Source organism: Centrocercus urophasianus, unplaced genomic scaffold (assembly GCF_019232065.1).
Source record: "Centrocercus urophasianus isolate 14NV4802_14NV808 unplaced genomic scaffold, USGS_Curo_1.0 seq_371, whole genome shotgun sequence".
In the NCBI taxonomy this organism is placed as follows: domain Eukaryota; kingdom Metazoa; phylum Chordata; class Aves; order Galliformes; family Phasianidae; genus Centrocercus; species Centrocercus urophasianus.
Genome location: NW_024884946.1, coordinates 10,395 through 30,779, shown reverse-complemented (window position 1 = coordinate 30,779; position 20,385 = coordinate 10,395). Strand labels below are relative to the sequence as shown.

The following is a 20,385-nucleotide window of genomic DNA, read 5'->3' as shown; positions in this document are numbered from 1 at the left end:
CATGCTGTTAGGTATGCATGAATGTACTAGTCACAGAGGATTCTGTAAGAATGCTTTGGAAGCTAGTCAGTTTCTAGATACATATTGCCTTTTTTTTCTATTTTCATTGACTAATTACTCTAGGAAGTGGGGTTTACTTCACTCAACTTCATCATAGGTAGTAATCTGATTTTCTGCATAGTCAATCATAAATTTGTTTTTCAAAGTAAAAATCATATCTAGAGTTATAGCATCACTGTAAACTTAGTGAAAATATTAATGTTTGTTTTGATAATTTTATGCTGAAATATTTTGAAATCTAATTACCTAATTCTTTAAATATTTATTTATCTTAAAAATACTTTCTATTCATCAGTCTGAGACTGTTTAAATTATTTTAATAGAACATTAATTATTTATTTCCTGTTTTTACAGTAGTAATACAGGTTCTTTCTGTCTGCTGCACATTAATCACAGTTGCAGATTTCACATCTTGTTTCTACTTTTCCAATGTAAAATATGCATGAGAAGAAGTTTTATTACTTGATCTGAAATTTCTCCGTGGCATTTAGAAGCTATGTATTCGACAAATGTAGGTACGATTTCACTACCTGGTAAGGGAAGGAAAAAGAAAAAAAAAGAAAAAAAAAAAAGACATAAGCCATTATATATAAATTGAGAGTTCTTCTATGATGATCAACTTACAAAATAAAAAAAGTGAATGATGAATGACATCAGAAATATCTACTGAGTCATGAGGAAAGAATACTTTTTTCCTGTCTTTATTCACTTATGTTGAAAAATTGCTACACTATAACTAAACATTGTATCTTGAAATTTATGGCCTTTTTAATTTTATTTTTTTCTGAGGTAAATTAGTGTTAAGCCATTACTTTCATTTGAAGTATGTATGTGCTATTATTAAATGCGGCAGCCATTCCATTTTTCTTTTCTTCTTTCCTTTTTTCTTTGTTGTTTTTCTTGATGTGGAGGTAAGGAGGATAATCTTAGCTATATAGAATTCCATATTGCATTTACCATGAATTAACACAAAATGGTGAGGTCTGAAAAAAATTTCAAGAACAAATAGTAGAGCAGAAAATGATTTTACCATTTATGAAATCAGCAAAAACTTGGAGAATTAAAATACATTTGGTTAAGTGGAAAGATTTTGGTAGTGGCAGGGGAGAGGCCTGCTTGTATGGACTCTTTAGGAAGAAGTTGGAGGTTGCTAATTCCAGACACAGTGAATTCCAATCCCACTGAGGAACAACGTAGAGCCCAGTAGCCAAGCTGATGGTGCATCTGAGAAAACTCGTTTAAGAAGTGGAAGAAAAGTCTGGATGAAGAATTCTTTTGATACAGCTCACAATACTTTTGGCCTTCCAGGCTGCATTTGCATGCTGTCCAGGTTTTCATTCACCAGAACCTAATCCTTCTCCACAGGGCTGCTCACAATGAGCTCTTCTTTCAGACTGTCTGGGATGGCCCCAATGAGGAAGACTTCTTCCTCACCCCAAATCAGGTGAAGCATCTTGCACTCAGACTTGTTGACCTCAGTGCAGAAGGCTACCAAACTGGTTAGGATGATTGGTCCTCTGTGAAGCCATGCTGGCTGTTTGAGATCACCTTGTCTTGCAAGTGCCTTAGCATAGCTTCCAGAAGGGTCTATTCCATGGTCTTCTCAGAGGCAGATATGAGGCTCACCAATCAGTAGTTTCTTGGGTCTTCCTTTCCCCTTTTCTTAAGAAGGAGAGTGAGATTCCCCTTTTTCTAGTCACAGGGAGCTTATCTGACAATCATGCCTTTTCAAATACGATGGAGAGTGGCTTGGCAACCACATTAGCCAGTTCAGGTTGGATGTTAGGAAAAAAATTATTCTCTGAAAGAGTGGTCAGGCACTGGATTTGGCTGCACAGGGAGATGAGTGAGTTATGGAGGTGTTCAAGAAAAAAATAGATTTTGTACATGGTTTAGTGGGGAAATACTGGTGGTAGAGATAGTTTGGATTAGATGATTTTAGAGCATTTTTCCAAGGCTGGTAATTCTGTGATTCTATGATTCCTTCTGGACCCTGGAATGCACATCACTAGACCCCATAGACGTGTTCAGTTTCATCAGGTGGTCTCTAGCCCGCTTTTTAATTACAGTGGGAGAAATTTTACTCCTCCAGTCCCCACCTAGAAATTCATCAATGCAAGAAGCCTGGTTGACTGTGAAGTTTGTTGCAAAGAATTTATTGAGTACTCTGGCTTCTCCATGTCTGTTATATTGAGTTTTCCCTTCTTATCTATCAGAGAGTGTACACACTCCTTTGCCTTTCTCTTCTGATTAATGTACCAACAGAATCCATTCTTGTTATTTTTCACACCACCTGCTAAGTTTAATTCCATTTGTAGCTTGGCTTTCCTAATCAGAGCAGTGCATGTCTTGACAGCATCCCTGTATTCTTCCCAGACCACACATCACTGATGGCACTTCCTGTCCATTTTCTTCCATTCCCTCAATATGATCAGCAGGTCCTTGCTCAGTCATGCCAGTTTCCTGACTGCTTGACTTACACTGGAGGATTGTCCGAGACTGGTAAGCAATGCATTGCCTCAAATCAACACAAGACAATTGAAACACTTTGTGGACAGTTCTACATTTGAAAGCATTTCTTTGGACTCATTTGCATTCGAATGGGAGGGCCCGGAGGTGTTTTCTGTTTCTAGACTTGACTTGAAAACAAATATTTCCAACTTATTACTGGAGACTGGGAGATGATACCTTGTATTCTGTGAAGGCAGGATACAAGTTGGTGTTTCCCTGCTTCCTTTCGCCCCTGCTGATTTGAATTAGCAAGCCCTGGAAGATAGAAGCAAAAAGGTTTCCCGCTGAGATCCGCAAAGCCAAAAGTCATTCCAAAAGAGCAGATTTAACCACTCTGGACTATATACATGCTTGTCATTAGTCATCAGCCTACAACCACAACCTCAGGCGATCCACCACTACCAAAGATCAGCATCACCAAGACATCACTGGAATGATATAGGCTGGTTAACAATAAGGATCAGGATAATAACTTAAGGACCAATACACTAGCTTAGTAAAAGGAGTCAGTGAGTGATAGTTCTGCAACTTTCCATTTTAACTTTGTTTGGTGTGTGAGTAGTCTTGTTTTTTTCAATGATCCTGATTCAGAAGAGCACTGGAATCACAAGGGACTATTGTCATCTTTGCTTTCACCAGATGCAAGGAGTTTTTCCTCAGATTTCACATATGCTGTTTAGCACTATAGTACACTAAGGTAGGAAGATGCTTATTATGGCATAACAAACAATGAAAAATTGTCAAAGTGGGGAAAAACAGATAAAGGTCAGACAAAAGTCTGTGATGAATCTGGGCTCCATGAAGTTACTGACCCATGCAGAACTGTGACCAAAATTTACTATTTGTTGCTATCAGAAAACTAAACTGATATTCTGGGTAGAAATGGATCATTAAATAAACAATAGCAGATGAAGTAACTATCTAATCACAAAGAGGACTGAGTATGAACTATACCGATTGCTAACATTTCGGTTACATAATTTTGCATTAACATTCTACTGACTGTTGTAGCAGGCAACTAGCGGGGTTATCGGGATGTGACGCATCAGGACCTCCCCTGCTCTGTGATGGATTTATGACGCATGCTTTAGGGGCGTGGAGGAAGCAGGGTATATAAACTGCTGTGTAGTTGCAATAAACACCATTTGTCTTTCCATCATGTTAATGTATGTCTCACTAGTGGCCCTAGTCATTCGCTAGTCCTAAGGCAGCCTGACCCTTCAGAACGGGAGTTGCAACAATAGACTTTTGGATTTTGACTAAAATTTCCACATTATTCATTTTTTAAAATCATCCTGCAAATCTCCTTCTCAAGAAAAATGTTTAGGTTTATTTGCTGTTCTTTTTGGATTATTTATTTATATATTTATTTACTTAGATTTTAAGTTTGTTATTGGTTTAGTTGTTGTTCCTTTTTTTTTTTTTTTTTTTTTTTTTTTTTTTTAACAAACATCTAAATGTAGCATCAAATAAAAGAAAACAATGTTACTTTTTCTTTTTTACAGCCACTTGCTCAATACAATTGAATCAAGAACAGTAATAATTTTGCTAACAATTTTCTAGTCACGTAAAACTGAAATATGGTACTCATCAGAAAAACTGAAATATGGTACTCATCAGAAAAGTAAACTTGAAGTCCTTGTCTTCTCATCTGAGTATCACTTCTACCTTTCTTTTGAAAAAGTACTCTGACAGAAATCCCAAGATGAATGCATAGCTCCAAACACATGTAGTCTTCAAGAAATGAACAAAGTGAAGAACAAGGAGTGATTAATTAGTTCATCTTCATGCCAGCCTCGTGACCTGTGTCATGTTAGTGGCTTAAAGAAAAAATTCTATATTTCAGATTCCTTGCTCCAGATTTCCCCTTGTTCAATTCTTGTTGAGAAAATGCAGTTTTAAAGAACTCTCATCCTTGAAATATTATTCCTATTTCTCTCTAATAGATTAGTGCAGCAGTAAATCATCTGGAGAAGGTTAGAAAAATAGAACACATACGAAGTTCTAATATTATAAGGTTGAAAGTAATGCTAAGAATTTATTTAGCACCCAAGAAGTAGTAGGGATTTTTAGTTCTCAAAATTAACTGACACTCTTTAGGTTTTTGATTGTTTGTTGTTCTTTGTTTGTTTGTTTGTTTTTCAGAAAAATCAGACTAGAATATACTTGTTTGACTGATATAATGTGCTATGAAATTAAATGCATTAGTATATTTATCTATAAATGCATTAGTATATTTATCTATAAATCTACAAGCTTCATTAATTAAATTTATAATGTCTGTATTATACATGGTTAGAATTAAATATTTACACTGACACTATATACAGACATACTGCAGTACACAAAATATTTAACAGAAGAGAGTAAATAAATAAAACCAGGAGAACACACTCAACTTCATTTTCTGAAACAGTTTCAAAATACAATTTAAAAACTGCTACTTTGGACACTATGGGGTAAGTTAGCATGAAAATGAATTTGTTATAAGAGGTATATAGTATAATAATGAATACTTTCCACTATATAGAAAAATGAGTAAAGTGCATTGAGACCTTACTGTAGGTATGTATTCCAATTTGAATTTATTTATTTATTTATTTATTTTTTCTGGAATGTATCTTGAAGAATGTATTGAAGAAGACTTTACTAACTGGGATCTTACAAATAACTTCTCATGACGGCTTATTTTTAATAAGGAAAATAAGAAAGTAAAATGAAGCATGTAAAATAAAATCTCCCTAATGTATAAAATTTGGAATCTTTATTGTCTTCTTCTGAATGCTCAGTTTTGCGTATGTATATATAATGTTACAAATAATGTTAGTCTGTAGGTCTTCCTGATTCCTTCTTCTGAGTGATGTACTACAAACACATTTCCTGAAAAGGGTGCACTTGATCCCACTATCCAGGTAACTGATAAGGATGTTAAAGCCTATTGGACTCAGAAAGACCTCTGAGGGACACCTCTTGCCAATGCCCTCTCCCTGAACACAGAGCTATTCATCACATCACTCTGGAAGTGGCCAATTTCTTATCCACAATGTAGTCCACTCCTCAAATCTACATCTCTCCAGTGTACTGATAAGGAAACCAAATTTATATGTATTAGCATTGACAATTCTGCAGTAGTTTTCTAGGATCCTCAGGAAAAAAATAAAACAAAACATAAAACGAACAACAAACAAAATGTCATAAAAGTGTTTTCATGATAAGGTTTTCCCTGAGCCTCCTGATCTCCAGATTGTTTTTGTAGCAAACTGAGTTTTGCATGTCTGATTCCTCTCAGACTTCTCTTCTATATGTTAAACTGTTCTAGATCTCTGAGCCTCTCTATGTATGACAGATATCAAGTCCTTTATGGTTCTTTGCCAGAATTCTGTGCAGTACATTCTTGTCCTTCTTTTGTTGGATAATCCATGGTACTCCATCTGTGGCCTCCTGCATATGGAGAAGAGGGAAAGTATCACCTCCATCAACCTGCTGGCAACACTTTTCTTAATGCAGCATATTGATTATTTTGCTGTTGACTGCTGAAAAGTTGCCATTTCATATTCTACCTGCTCTCCACCAGGACTTCCAATTACTTTTGTGCAAAAGTGCTTTGCAGCCAGCTGATTGCTAGCATGAACTTGTGTATGTTCTGCTCAGGTGCAAGACTTGACATCTATTTTTGATGAACTACATTAAATACCTTCCAAATTATTTCTTGAGTCTTTTGATGTCTCTCTTAATGGTGTAACCATCTGATATACTAACTCCCTACAGGTTTTTAACATCTGCAAATTTGCTGAGGGTGCATTTTGTCCTATTATACAAGTCACTCATGGCTCCAGTATTGATCCTCCCAAGGCTTCCAGCTGGACTACAGTTTGAGCCAAATGGCTTATCCAGTTTCAAATCCACATCACTGTCAATTACTTATAACATCAGATACTCTAGTATCAGAGGAGACAATGTCAAATGTCTGGCCAAACTCAAGACAAATAATACCCACTACTATTCCGACTTAACTTGCCATTTCATTGTAAAATGCTCTTGGGTTTGTAAGACACTTATTTTTTTCCTTTTTACATCTTTCATTTATGTGTTTGAAAATGCTTTCCAGGAAGATTTCGTCCAGCAACTGTCTGTCAGACATCCAACTTGGAATTGCCCTGATCTCCATTATTGCCTGTGAGGAAAAAGAGTGATGCTGCATTTCTTGGAGTTATCTGTATTGCCATGATCTTTCAAAGATACTGCTTCAAAGCAGTCCTGCTGCCTCCTCAGCTCCCATGGCTGTAAAAAAAAAAAAATTAAAAAAAAAATAAAAAAAGGAAAACAAAACATTAGAATAAATTATTAGTAGTATTAGTTTGTATTGGTTGTTTTATAAAGGAAAGCATATAATTTGCTACATTGTAATCTTGCTAAATCAAACAATGAGAAACTGGGGAGTTTATTTAATTTATAATGAAACTCTCCTTTAAAGTCATGTTTATCCTCCTTGCCCCAAGAACTCTTAAGCTATATAACCTAAGATGGAATTAGTGAAATTTCTGTCAGAGGAGCTTTACTAGAGTCAAAAGTGTTGCAAGGAAGTCAAAAAGGAAATTTGAATCTTCTTCTTCCATATGGAAAATTCTATGGAATTTACTAAAAATAACATCTATATTAATGGTCAAAACTTTAAATTTCAATAAGTTTTTATTCAGATTGCTTTCTCTTACAAAGTAGCATAATAGTTGCAATGTCAAAGTGTTTCTAAGTATACAAATTACTTTAGACTGTTTATGTTTGTAATTTTATTTATTATTTAATATATTTTTAACTAGCCAATCATTATAATGGATCCTCAGGAAATTTTCTTTTATCAATCAATCATTATGGATTATTGCAGTATAAAATCTAAATAATAAATAGCTATTGTTTTTATCAAAAGCTAAATAAGATTATGCACTCCTTCTTATCAATTGTTTTAATCACTTAGTGGAGTGTAAAAAAGAGTAAGGAAAATAAATTTCCCAAAGTGTTTTGAAAATTATTTTACTCTGGTGTGATAAAATTTGCAAACAAGTTTAAGTTTTGTTTTATTCACTTATTTATGTCTATGTTGGCATGTGTATATCTATGGAAGACAGATAAGAAATTAAATCTAAAAAATAAACATGGTGACATTCATTTTTGTGATGTGATAAAGATTTTCCAAGCTGAAGAGCCTTACACCATGAAAGTGCAGACTTTGTATTCCTTCAGCTGATAAACCACCACTGTAGTAGCTGCAGAGGTATATAACATTTATAACAAATGTCTCTTATTTTACATAACTAGCTTCCTCTGAGAAATCTGGTACTGAAAATTTATTTAATTAAACAATAAAATCTTCTATAGAGGTTGAAGTAATTAGGAACAGAACCACTGGGATAAACGAAAAGCACTGGAGGAGCTGCTTTGAAGAATACTGCTCTCTTTTCATATTTCGTGCATCCTATCATACCCTCCTGTTCTACCAATTCTATATTATTCTACTTGTTTGATCATTTACATGCACCTACCTACATGTACATGACTAAAAATGAAATGTATTGAATGCACTACATCAGAGGGATTCATTTTTTATTTATTTACATTTTTTTATTTTTGTTCAAGAAATTGTAATTAACTTTTAAAATAATTATTAAAAGGTAAAAAAGAAAAAAAAAGGTAATGTTAGAACTGCAGAACATTGCACTGAAAATGTAAGAAAACCAAAACAAACCAAACAAAACCTTTGATGAGACTCATCCATATCATACACAGTTATGAAGAAAATTATTGTGGCAGTGTTTCTTAAATGTCAGATATGAACAAATCCATTTGCTCATATCATATTCAGCAAAAGACTTGAATAAATAGCAAAGTAAGAGACCCACAGCATACTCCTAACAGATTTGTATTTTAAGCAACAGTTGTCTGTTGACTTCTTCAAATGCATTAATTTATTCTAACTATCAGAACTGGGACCAGAAAAGAATTTTTCTGTCTGACTGGACTGGCAACAGACATTTAGGTTTTAATTCTTTTTTTTGTTGTTGTTTTTAATCCACATTGAAGACAGCACTGGAATTTCTATGCAATTCTAGGGACCATTAATACTGGTAGTATGTAAGATATTCCATACTGTATTATTGGGTTATCCTATCTATCTATCTATATATCTATCTTTGCTTATTTATTTATTTTGGTTATTAACTTAGTATAATTTGGTTTATTAGAAGATAACATGGAAGAGGATTTCCTGGTCCAAGAAATGTAAAGCCATCCAGATGTTCTACAGATTTTGGTGAAACATAAATTATTAACATTTGAAGGGGACTTCAGCATGGTTCTTCTTTCCTAGCATGCTTAGAAAATTGAACAAAAATCATTTGTGTAAAGTAGTAAACTGTGAAGAAAGATAAGAAAGATGAAGTATAACAGTTTGGGAATATTGACATAAACTGCTGAAAAAAATATAAGAAAAAAATAATTGCCCAACTACGCAATTTTCTCTAAGCACAAGATCTCCTTACAGAAAGAAAATTAAATACATTGAATTTATCTTTTATTGCCAGATATTTGATATGTTACCAGCAAATATCTTCTGATTTTATGAAGATCCTGGATCCCAATTATCAACCGTTGTTTTGTCCAACAAAAACTCAAATCCTACAATTATTTTTACTTGAATGCATGTTTTCTTTCAACAGTTACTTGTACAAAACATTCTTGTTGGTGAAATCAGTCTCTTGTCACTTATTACCTATAATTAAAAGTGTTGGCCATATGGGAGAAAGCTGAGACATCTGTTGCTGGATCAGTAATTGGGCTTTTTGTTGCTGTCTCAACAGAGTTCGAAAAAAAACTCCAGCAATTCTAGAGCACTACTACTGACACTTTCACATTGTCACACTAAATTTAATTAGAATTAATGCTGTACTCAGAATAGACAGTAAGTTCTGCACTAAGTCTTTCATACTTACTTTCTCTGCAAGCAGAACACTGAGATTTTGCCAGCAAGTAGAATAAGATCCCTACAGAGTTTGAATTAGAACACTGATTTTAATTTTCTATAGGTGAAAAACAAAACAAACAAACAAACAGAAACTTCACTTTTTCTTTTCAGTGAGGTAGCAACACTAACATGGCTTACAGACAACCATAACCACAGGTGAATCAGTATTTATCTTAGCTGATAATTCCATTATTTGCAAATAAATCCTCTATTTCTTTCCTTACATGTTTCTTTTCCTTACAATGTTAGTTATTTCCTTAGCTCGAAAAATTATAGATTTAGCTAAATAAAAGATCAAATATACAGAAAACAATTAGAATATAAAGTTATTTTAATTGCACTAAAAATATTTTCTTAACTTTGATATTTTGATAAGATTGGTAAGATATAATTGAAATAAAAATCAGAACTCAAAGAACAAACAAACAAACAAACAAACAAAAGCTATGTGATATTTACAATGTTAGAAAATCTGGTTCGTTCCTTCCAGACATTCTGGTCCATTCCCTGAAGAGAGCAAAGACAGTATCACAGATCTCTTACTCAAGAATACCCCATCTTTCCCCTCACAGGTTTCCTTCACCAGCATGAGAGGTGGTTCCTCCCCCCCCCAAAAAACATTAAAAAAATATATATCAGATGTACTTTTGGTCAAAAAAATATATTTATTTTCCTACTGTGCTGTACTAATCAGACTGCCCAACATGTAATCTCATGATTGCCTAGTTTTCTACCCACTATATACTCTTTTCTTGCAAATTCTCTTAATTTCTACTTAATGATCTGAAACTCAATCAATAAAGTAGCCCATTCTCTAAGCAGCTGAATTTTTCAAACTTATACATTTTTTTGGTTGTTCGTTTACAGTTTATCAAATTGGATCACAGTTTGCAAAATATTTTTAAGATAGTACTTAATATGAAATTCCCTTTCCTACTTATAATAAATCACCGTCTGGAACTAGAAAAGATTTGACCATTAGTTAAAGATTGTTGATAGGAGCCTGTGTATGCCACTTCACAAGCCAAGGAAATGTACAATACATAGGTGACCAATGAGGTCAATAGCATTCTGGCTTGTATCAGAAATAGTGTGCCCAGTAAGAGCAGGGAAGTGATGAATCCTGTATACCCGGCCCTGGTGAGGCCTCACCTTGTGTACTGTGTTCAGTTTTGGAACCCTCACTACAAGAAAGACACTGAGGCTCTGGAGCATGTCCCGGGAAGGGCAGTGAAGCTGGTGAAGGGTCTGGAGCACAAGCCTTATGAAGAGCAGATTAGTTTGGACAACAGGAGGCTCAGAGGAAATGTTACCATTGTCTAGAACTACCTGAAGGATAGTTATGGCCCAGTGGGGAGTTTTCCAACCTTGGGGATTCTATGATATTTAGTCAGATCTGACATTCCTGACAATAGGAAGGTTACATTAACTGAAAAGCTACATAGTGGGAGAAATTTGTAAGTGTATTGCAGAAAGATTTTTTGCCTTGATCCAAATTTTTCCAAATGTTTATGAAGGGAAATCCCTGCTTCTATCTAGTTATATTAATAAATTCAACTGGTGATATCTTTGTAGAACATATTTCTGAAGTTATATAATATATCTAATTTTATTTGAAATTTTTCTGGATTTCTCTTTCTATAAACAATCTTGTTATTAAACTAAACATTTAATCTTTTTTAAATACTTGTAAGAAGTTTAAATTTGCATTTAGCAGAAGAGAAGTTATTAAAAAAAAAAATTAAAGAACAGTTGGATTGCAAGAAAGTCTCTTTGGAATGTAAAACTGTGTAGAGAAAGTTAAAAGTAAGAGGTGTAATTATCATATGTACTCCAAGAGTAATCTGAAGGCAAAAATTTCAATTTTAGCCTGAATCAACAGCATATTTCTGAAGAAAATCTCATATTCTTCCCCATTTTCTATTCTTTTATTCAGATCATAGTGTGATCCTGAAATACATTAATTAGATTCCTCTCAGATAAACCAAAGCACAACACATGCTGGAGGAAGCCTTCAGGGCACTCCAACAAGTAATAGACCTTCAGATCCCAAAACTGAGTTAGCTCAGTCTGAAGTTGTCTCACTCCAATTAATAGGAGAGAGAGGAAGTTCTTTGATATATGTATACCTGGTGTGAGATTAATAAACAACAGTTCAAATGGTCTGACCAGTTTATTACAAATCTTAATCAGGGAGATGGGGAAGGGAAGGAGGGTGATAGAAAATATAGGAAAGAAGCAAGAATTGCGTAAAGTGGGGATAGTCACCGCCAGGATCCAGCAGTGGTCCCGTTGCATGCTATCCTAATGGCCTGAGCAAAAGCACAGGGGGAGAGCAGCAGCAGCAGTATGGTCAGCCTTGGACAGCAAGCAGGTAGCAGGAAGAAGCCACAGGGTAAGCCTGGGAGGAAGCAGCAGGACTCAGGTAGCAGGCCCAGGAGAGTCTGTCACCACACAGGCATGTAGTGAGGGATCTCATGGCAGACATCTTTCTTCTTCTTCAGCATGCAGCTATCACGTTGTGAGAAATCTGCTGTCAGAAAACCTTTCCTCTTCTTTGTGAGCAATCTGTTGTCAGAAATCTTTCAGGGAAGAGCAGCAGCATCACGGCTGGCCATAGGCAGCAAAAAGGTGCAGCTACAGAGTAGGTCCAGGAGGGAGAGGGGCAGGACGTTTGAGGCTTCTTATGTCAGAAAACCCTCTTCTTCTTCGCGAGGAATCTGTTGCCAGAAAACCTAATCTCATTTTTGTAGGTCCCCTTTTTATCCTTCTTCTGTCAGCACGGCATTCTTGGACGCTGAGCTAAGAGTCATGTGCAGTGCACTCTGAGAGGGCTGTCTCCCTCAAGATAAGCCTACACAAAAGACTGCTTCTCCGCCATTGATCTGTGGCTTACCTCTCTCTTTGCCCCTGGCCTTGTCCATCTATGTCCCTCAGACAAAGGATTTCACAACCCTTGTCCAGGACTTGCTTGAACTTGTTCATCTGTGTTCTCCAGACTAAGGATTTCTCAACCCTGGTCAAGGACTTGCTTGGATTTGTCCATCACCAAGCTTTGAGACAATGGCATAAAAGAATCATCTCTTACAGAAGTCAACCTTCCTAAAATATTCATAGTACTAATGTCATGTCCTTTGCACTGATTGTTTTACAGTCCTCAGCAGCTCTTCCTTCTCTTTGCTGTTTGTCCATATAGAGCGTAATTGAATAATATTTTATCACTGCTGGACTTTTATGCTTTTATACATATTAAGCTTGAAATATGTCACAATAATTCTTTGTCTTTTATGACAGGCTGTCATGCTAGCATGCAAGTGTCTAATACAACAGCATGATATATGATAATGTTTTAATGCTGTTAATTTTAAAGCTATCTGAAGAATGTATCAGAGGAATATCTGTGTAAAATTTCATGAAAAAATTTATTTCAAAAATAATTGGGGTGAAAGACATCTAAGTACTATTTTGTATTTATTTATTGTTTTATTTTGTGTTTCAATACTTTTTTTAGACACTAACTTCTTACAACTTGTAGTAACAATTGAAGACAATCTATTACAAGGGTTATATATTGATTTCCAAACAAAAATATTTTAAAAGCTCAAACTAATCATTTTTTCTACATTTCTCCAAAGATAAGGGCCTAAGAGCCTTTGCTTAGTAATTTCTTTTTGTGTGTGGTGTTGCTTTTGTTCTTGTTCTTGTTTTGTCACATTTTGTTTTGAATTTAATTTGGATATTATTGTGTAGTATCCATTACCCTGCTAGAGGACAGGTATTATCCTGATTTTTCAGAAGGAGATACATGGGCATAGAAAAGTAAATCATTTTGACAAGTTTGTTCAGAGGATTTGACCGATGATTGTATTCTTACATAATCAGTTTCCTGATTTTTAGACCTAACTACCTTTGTTCATTTCTTCTTCTCTGTTTAGCACCACTCAGGTTCAAAGTCCTAGGTCTCCATAAGCTCTTGTAATGAGTAACTCTGTTATAAAATTTGAAATTGCAGATTCTTTCTAGTTCTTTTTCCTGTGTTTTTTTACTTGAAGTATATTTGAACTGCTTTACTTTGAGAAGAATTAAGTCTACAGCCCCTTTTTTCTATCAGATAATATATATGAAAATGTTTCCATAACCCAGACAACTTTATTGGACATTGTGATACCAGTTTTGCATGCACTGTTCTCAGAACTAATTGCATTGCAAAGGATATTCCAATGATGCTTTGTCTTGCACATGCATCCCGCCTAAGTTGGCTTCTTTGTAGATATCTTATAAATGAGTCAATAGATCACAGAAATACATAAAGCCTGGTGCAAAATTCTTTCATGAAATAATATATGAGTAAGTCAAGTCATACTGTATCAAACAGACCACTCAGCATGGTGTCACCTGCAAATTTGCTGAGGGTGCACTCAATGACATAATCTATGTCATTGATGAAGATGTGGAAGAGCACTAGTCCCTAGACTGACCCCTGAGGAACAATACTTACAGCCAGCCTCCACCCTGGCATAGAACCATTATCGCAACTGTTTGGCTGTGTCCAGACAATCAATTCTTAATCCACTGAAGAGTCCATCCTTCAAATCCATACTGTCATGGTTTTATGCTTTTTGGTTTTCAGTATTCCCCATCATAACAGCATGTAGTGCACTGGAAGTTAAAGTGTTAATGCTCCAGTTCCAGGCACCTATCCCTATTCATTACAGAAGACATGGGATCTGGCCCTTCCAGGCGGGGCAGTCTCTTACTGCCTTGTAGTGGGTGCTGGAGGGTGCTTTCCTAGCCGTTCCAAGCTTTTTATGTTTGACTCAGTCCCGGGAACTCTCTCACCTTGTCTGATTTATTAGTCTCAATTTCAATTAAATTTGTATTATATTGTGTTATTGTGTTATCTTGTATTCAAGTATTATAGTAAATGTTTTCCTCCATAGATTGTTGCCGCTGTTCTTTTCCTCCCTTCCTTCCTTCCCACTTCTGTGGGACTGGGGTGTGGGGGTGGGGGGAAGGGCAGAGGCCTGTTGCCCCCTGTCACAGACGTAGATTGATCTGGTCAACTCCTTGACAATTTCTAAATTGATGAGAAATGTGAACATTTAAAATAAAGAAAAATATTTTCCTAACAATGATTTATTGTCCTCATATCACTTCATGGTGTTGCTGATATACTTACAGTGCACATTGGAGTCCTAGTACATTGATTTAAGCAAACAAATAAAGAAAACCATAAGAGAAAGAATACAGTTGTCAGATTATTCTTTATTTGAAATATTTATATAGAACATTTATAGTGCACTATTAAGAATTTTCTTAGCAATTAAAAAAAAAAAAAAAAGTATTAATGTATTTTAAGAGGAACCAGAGTGACTATGCTTCATTGTGAATGCATTGTAGTAGACAGTGAGATCCACAAAAATGTTTGTGGATATACATATATATTTTATTAAGAACACTGAGCTGATCTTACTATCACTGGAAAATAACATAGCTATTTCTAGAAAGCTTTTCAGCATTAACAAAGACAGCATTCAGCAAAATGTTTGCTGACTCCAATTTAAGATTTTCCTCATGATTACATTTCTAAATGCTTCCGACCAATATGCAATAAAGACTATTATATTGTAAATAGTGTAAGTCTTTCTAACAGTATTCAACACTAACCTAAGAAAACATAATTACTGACAATGATTAAAACAATAGAATTTAAACTTATAAGTCATGTCACATTCTTTGTAGAATCATAGAATCACAGAAACCTTAGCGTTGGAAGGCAATTTTAAATGTCATCTAGACCGACTTCCCTGCAATGAACAGGGGCATCCACAGCTAGATCAGGTTCCCAGGGCCTTATCCAGCCTTACTTTGAAAGTCTTCAGGGATGAGCTATCAATCACGACATTAGGTAACCTGTTCCAGTGCCTCACCATCTTGACTATAGAAGATTTTTTCCTTATACTAATCTAAATCTACCCCCTGAACTTTAAAACACTTCCCTTTGTACTATCATGGGTGCTGCAAAAAATCTGTTCCCATAGCTCCTGTATCTCCTTTTTAGATACTGAAAGGCCACTATCAAGATACCTCATAACCTTCTCTTCTCCAGATTGAACAGCCCCAGCTCTTTCAATCTGTCCTCAACAGAAAGGAGTTCCATCCCTTGGATAATTTTTGAGGACCTCATCTGAATGTGCTTCAAGATGTCTATAATGCATATAGCTTTTTGTAAGCATAATAAATAAGCCCTGGCATTAAAAAAAATACTAATACTATTAATAAAGTGGATTTAAAACTATTTTAGGATATATTTTTAAGGATGTCCTAAGAGCAGTCATAGTAAGACCAAAATCTTTCAGTATAGACATATTATCATGCCTTAGTAAATAAGCCTTACATATCATGCCATATAATAAGCCTTAGTAAAAATTTGGCTGGACGAGAAACTGAACATTGAGCAAGCAGTGTGCATTTGCAGCCTGGAAAGCCAATTTTATCCTGGGCTGCATTAAAAGCAGAGTGGCCAACAGAGAGAAGGAGGTGATTGTCCTCCTCCACTCAACTCTGGAATATTGTGTCCAGGTCTGTAGCCCCCAGAATAAGGAAGCGCACTTGGAGCTGGTCCAGAGGAGGGACACTAAGATGATCAGAGGGCTGGAGCACCACTACTATGAGGAAAGGTTGAGGGAACTGGACTTGTTTAGCTTGGAGAAGAGAAGGCTCCAGGGATACCTCATTGCAGCCTTTCAGTATTGAAGGGAGCATTTAAACGGGAGGGGGAATGGCTGTTTATGAGGGTGGATAGTGATTAGATATTGGGGAGTAGTCTTAAACTGAGACAAGGGAGGTTTAAGTTAGATATTAGGAGGAAGTTTTTCCCAGAGAGGGTGGTGACACACTGGAACAGGTTGCCCAAGGAGGTAGTGGATGCCCCATCCCTGGAGGCACTAAAGTCCAGACTTGATGTGGCTCTGGGCTCTGGGCAGCCTGGTCTAGTGATTGGCAACCCTGCACATAGAAGGGGAGTTGAAACTAAATTATCACTATGGTCCTTTTCAACCCAGGCGTCTCTATGATTCTATGATTCTATGATTTTATTTATTTTCATTCTTCAATTTCTTTTTCTTTCATTCTTTCGTTTTTTCAACTTTTTTCCTTTTTTTTTTTTTTTTTTAATGCTTCCTTTTTTAGATCTTCCTATACCTCCTTCTTGTCAGGTATCATCTCACCTCCATGCAGACAGGTTAACTTTTTACTCTATGCAATTCTAAAATTGATATAGTTCAAATTAAATGTAATGAATTCAGTTCTAGAAAGAAAATGTCTGACAAAATGGCATCTGACATGGAAGTTCATAGAAAGAAAATGCATGTAATTTAGTTCCACCATGCAGACAAAATTAGTCTCATTGACATTCATACACACTTGCTGAATGAGACCAAGCAGTAGAAGTATGTAGAATGAGGAGGTGAGTGGTTGATTTCAGTAGTGGAGACAATGACAGTAGGTCACCTTCACTAGTGAAGATTTTTACAAGCACAGTGTGCAAGATCTTGTTCATTTCTGGTGAAAATGCATTTCTAATGATGGTGACTATGTTGAAAAGTAATGTTTTATAACCGAGAATTTTCTCTATCATACAAATAGGAAACAAATATGACATTAGTTTTGGAGCAACATACATAATTTTTTCTCTATGGATTATATTTCAAACACATACAAATAATCTTCTGGATTTACATATTCTGGAATTCATTTAAAATTTGTAATTGGTTGGTAGATGCTTATGGCTAATCAAAATACTTCAGTACATATCATTGCAATCATGTACAACTTCTGCTGTTTTTATCACATATAAACTGTATCCACCTAAGTGTGAGAATCCTTCTTTGTTTTTTTTTTTTTTGGCTCAAAGCTTGCTTCCTGAGGTTTTTCTTGTGATAAGACTCTGAGTGACTTGTCAAGGAGGCAAGTGATGGGTGCTAACCGTGTGACAATCGATATCGCTTTGGGAACATTTGAAAGCCCCTTCCTCCAGAGCTGCTTGCTCTGTAGAAGAGCGGACGAGAGTGCTAGGAGTGTTCACTGGTGGAAGATCTGGCCTGCGACTAAACAGCTCCAGCTAGGTGTGGGAAAGTTGGGGAACGATACCATCGTGTTCTGTGAAAAACAGGATGCTGTCACTCCAAAGACAGCTGACTCGACCACACTGAAACTACTGAAAAGGGGCCATCATCACCATGGTCGTTGTCATGCGTCGTCGTCGTTGTCAACAGAACAACTCTGCCTGACGACCCACCGCTACTGAAGATCAAAGATGGAACTACGAACCACGCTGGATCCATGGTGGTGACTATCTCCCTCTTGCTTCCTATAAAGACTCCTTGCCTCTTCTTTCCTATCTTTTCTATCGCCCTCCTTCCCTTCCTCATTACCCTAATTCATAATAGTGTCCGTCCTCCCCTTCCCCATTTCCCTAATTAACATTTGTAGTAAACTGGTCGGACCAACATTTGAACTGTTGCTTCTTAATCTCACGCCGGGTATATAGATAATAAAAGAACCTCCTCTCCCTCCTATAAATTGGAGCGAGACATTTATTTAATGGCGTAGTCGGCAGGATACCCACCGTGAGAGTGTTGTCCTTCCAGATGTAGTCTGAAACTTTCTTTGTGTGCACCTCCTGGAGTTGCATGGAGCGATATTTTTGAAAACTTAGACGTGAGTCCTTCTCCAGGAAGACCACTCCGCATTCTTAAACTTTGCTGTTTATGTATATACCTCTCGGGGACATATGAATTAATTTTGATTACGTGTGTGCCTCCTCAGGAAGACCTCTCTGAATTTTGCAATTTTAGTATCTTGTAACTTAAGTGTGAAATTTGGACCTTTTTGTGTGCTCCCCTCAGAGAAAGGGAAGAGTGCTTTGAGCATTTGCATTTGGAAAGTGTTTGTTTCCTTGAGGAGATAAGGAGTCACTAGAACTTTTGAATACGTGCACCTCCACCTCCCTTAGTGTTGATCTTTCATTGTATTGAACAATGAGTGACAGCATTGCCACCATGAAAAGCGAAGATGTATTATTTGATCTTTTAGAAAAACATGGTGCTCAACCCTTTTTATCAGGTATGGATTGGGCACGACAGAACTGGTATAACTTGCAGAGTGTTTCAGACCGTATTAGTATCCTGCAAAAGAATGCTCGTACCCGAGCTGGAAAAGGAAAGTCATTTATTTGTGCCGTACTCGGGGCTACTTTAAAAGCAGCCGTGGAATTCCGAGATGAAAAGCATTTGGCAAAAACCCAAACTATACAAGCACTGCAGGAATCACTGCAGTGATCACAGGAAGCACTGGTGAAAACTCTGCAGAATCAAATAGTGAACCTCGAGGAACAATTAGAAAGAGGGAAACGTAATTCGGCTTTGTTGCAAATGGCTTTTAAGGAACTGCTAACGTGTAAGCATGCCAGCCATACCGTCACCCATAGTTGGCCTTGAGAAAAAACTTTTCCTCAGGTGGAACTACCAGTAATGAAGGAAAGGCTAGATAAATTAGAAACTCCAATAGCCCCATTGCGTCCTTTGATAAAAACTGAATACACATTTGATAACAGCGAGGATCTAGATCCTCAAATGAATGTTAAAGAAATTCCCTTCTCAGCCACTGAACTGGCGAAATTGAAGAAAGATTTCAGCCGCTCTCCAAAGGAATCTGAGACAGAATATGTATGGAGGGTTAGCCTCACTGGTGGCGACCAGATTCGGTTAACAGAAAAGGAAGCAGAAGGTTATTGGGGACCAGGAGTATTTTTAACTACTGGCAACAGTCGTACTCCCTGGTCATTATCGCAAAGGGCTGCCTATTGGGCAGGTGGTCTCAACCCTTTAGAACGGGGAGACCCTCTTGCCATTACTGGAACAACTGATCAGTTAGTAGAGAGTGTTCAAAAGGCTGCTTGTCTCCAAATGATGTATGATAGAAAGCTGCAGCCACACCATGAATCACCTATGATGATGTCTGTTGATCCTGAGAGAATGACTGCTTTAATTAGAGGGCTTCCAGAGTTGTTAAAACCTATAGGTATTCAACTGCAAGGAAAAATAGAGGCTATGTCTCAGGGAGAGAGAACCTGGCCAGTGTTAGAAGGAACTGCAACCCCCAACCATCTGCAGTCGGAAAACAAAGCATGGACGTGGGGAGAGGTTGCCCAAGAGTTAATTAACTATGGAAGGAAATGTGGGCCAGTGGTTTCTTCCTCCACTAAATTTGAGCCAAGGGAAGTAAGACTTGCAGCAGTCAGCCTTGCCCCCAGGCCTCCTAGCCCAAAGCTCAGTGGGACTGGAAGGGTCTCACTGTCAGTAAAAACAGGTAGGCAAAATATTGATCATAAACATAATTGTCTCTGGACACTGGGCTGGCAAAAGGGTGTTCCACAAGATTTGATGAATGGATTACCCACTGTCAGGTTAGAGAAATTAGTTAACTGGAGGCCAGAACAAAAGCTCCAGAATCTTGAGGAAAGGAAAACCCCAGGACTTAGGGCCCCTCCCAGGGAACCTGAGCGGCTATCCAAGCCATTACAAAACTGATGTCTTCGACCCTCCCAAGTGAGCGGGGTGGGGCGGTGAAGGGTGGATGCATGAGAAAGCTCACAACAAAGGGAAACAAGATCCTCGATTTAACACCTTCTGCCAAAGGCATCACCACTGTTGCCAGTTATCCCTGTGAGTCATGATCCAGTGGCTGATAAGCCAGGGAAGCACTGTTACCTCCCTGGCCAGACTGTGTTGATTGAC

The 20,385-nt window shown here is 36.8% G+C and overlaps 1 protein-coding gene across 1 annotated transcript; it reads left to right on the top strand.

Annotated features, from left to right (window-relative positions):
• The first annotated feature begins 18,627 nt into the window (after positions 1 to 18,627).
• On the top strand, positions 18,628 to 20,178 carry LOC122167553. The gene is given in 1 exon segment (XM_042832220.1): positions 18,628 to 20,178. A coding segment is annotated over 1 exon segment (1,551 nt).
• Positions 20,179 to 20,385: the final 207 nt, after the last annotated feature.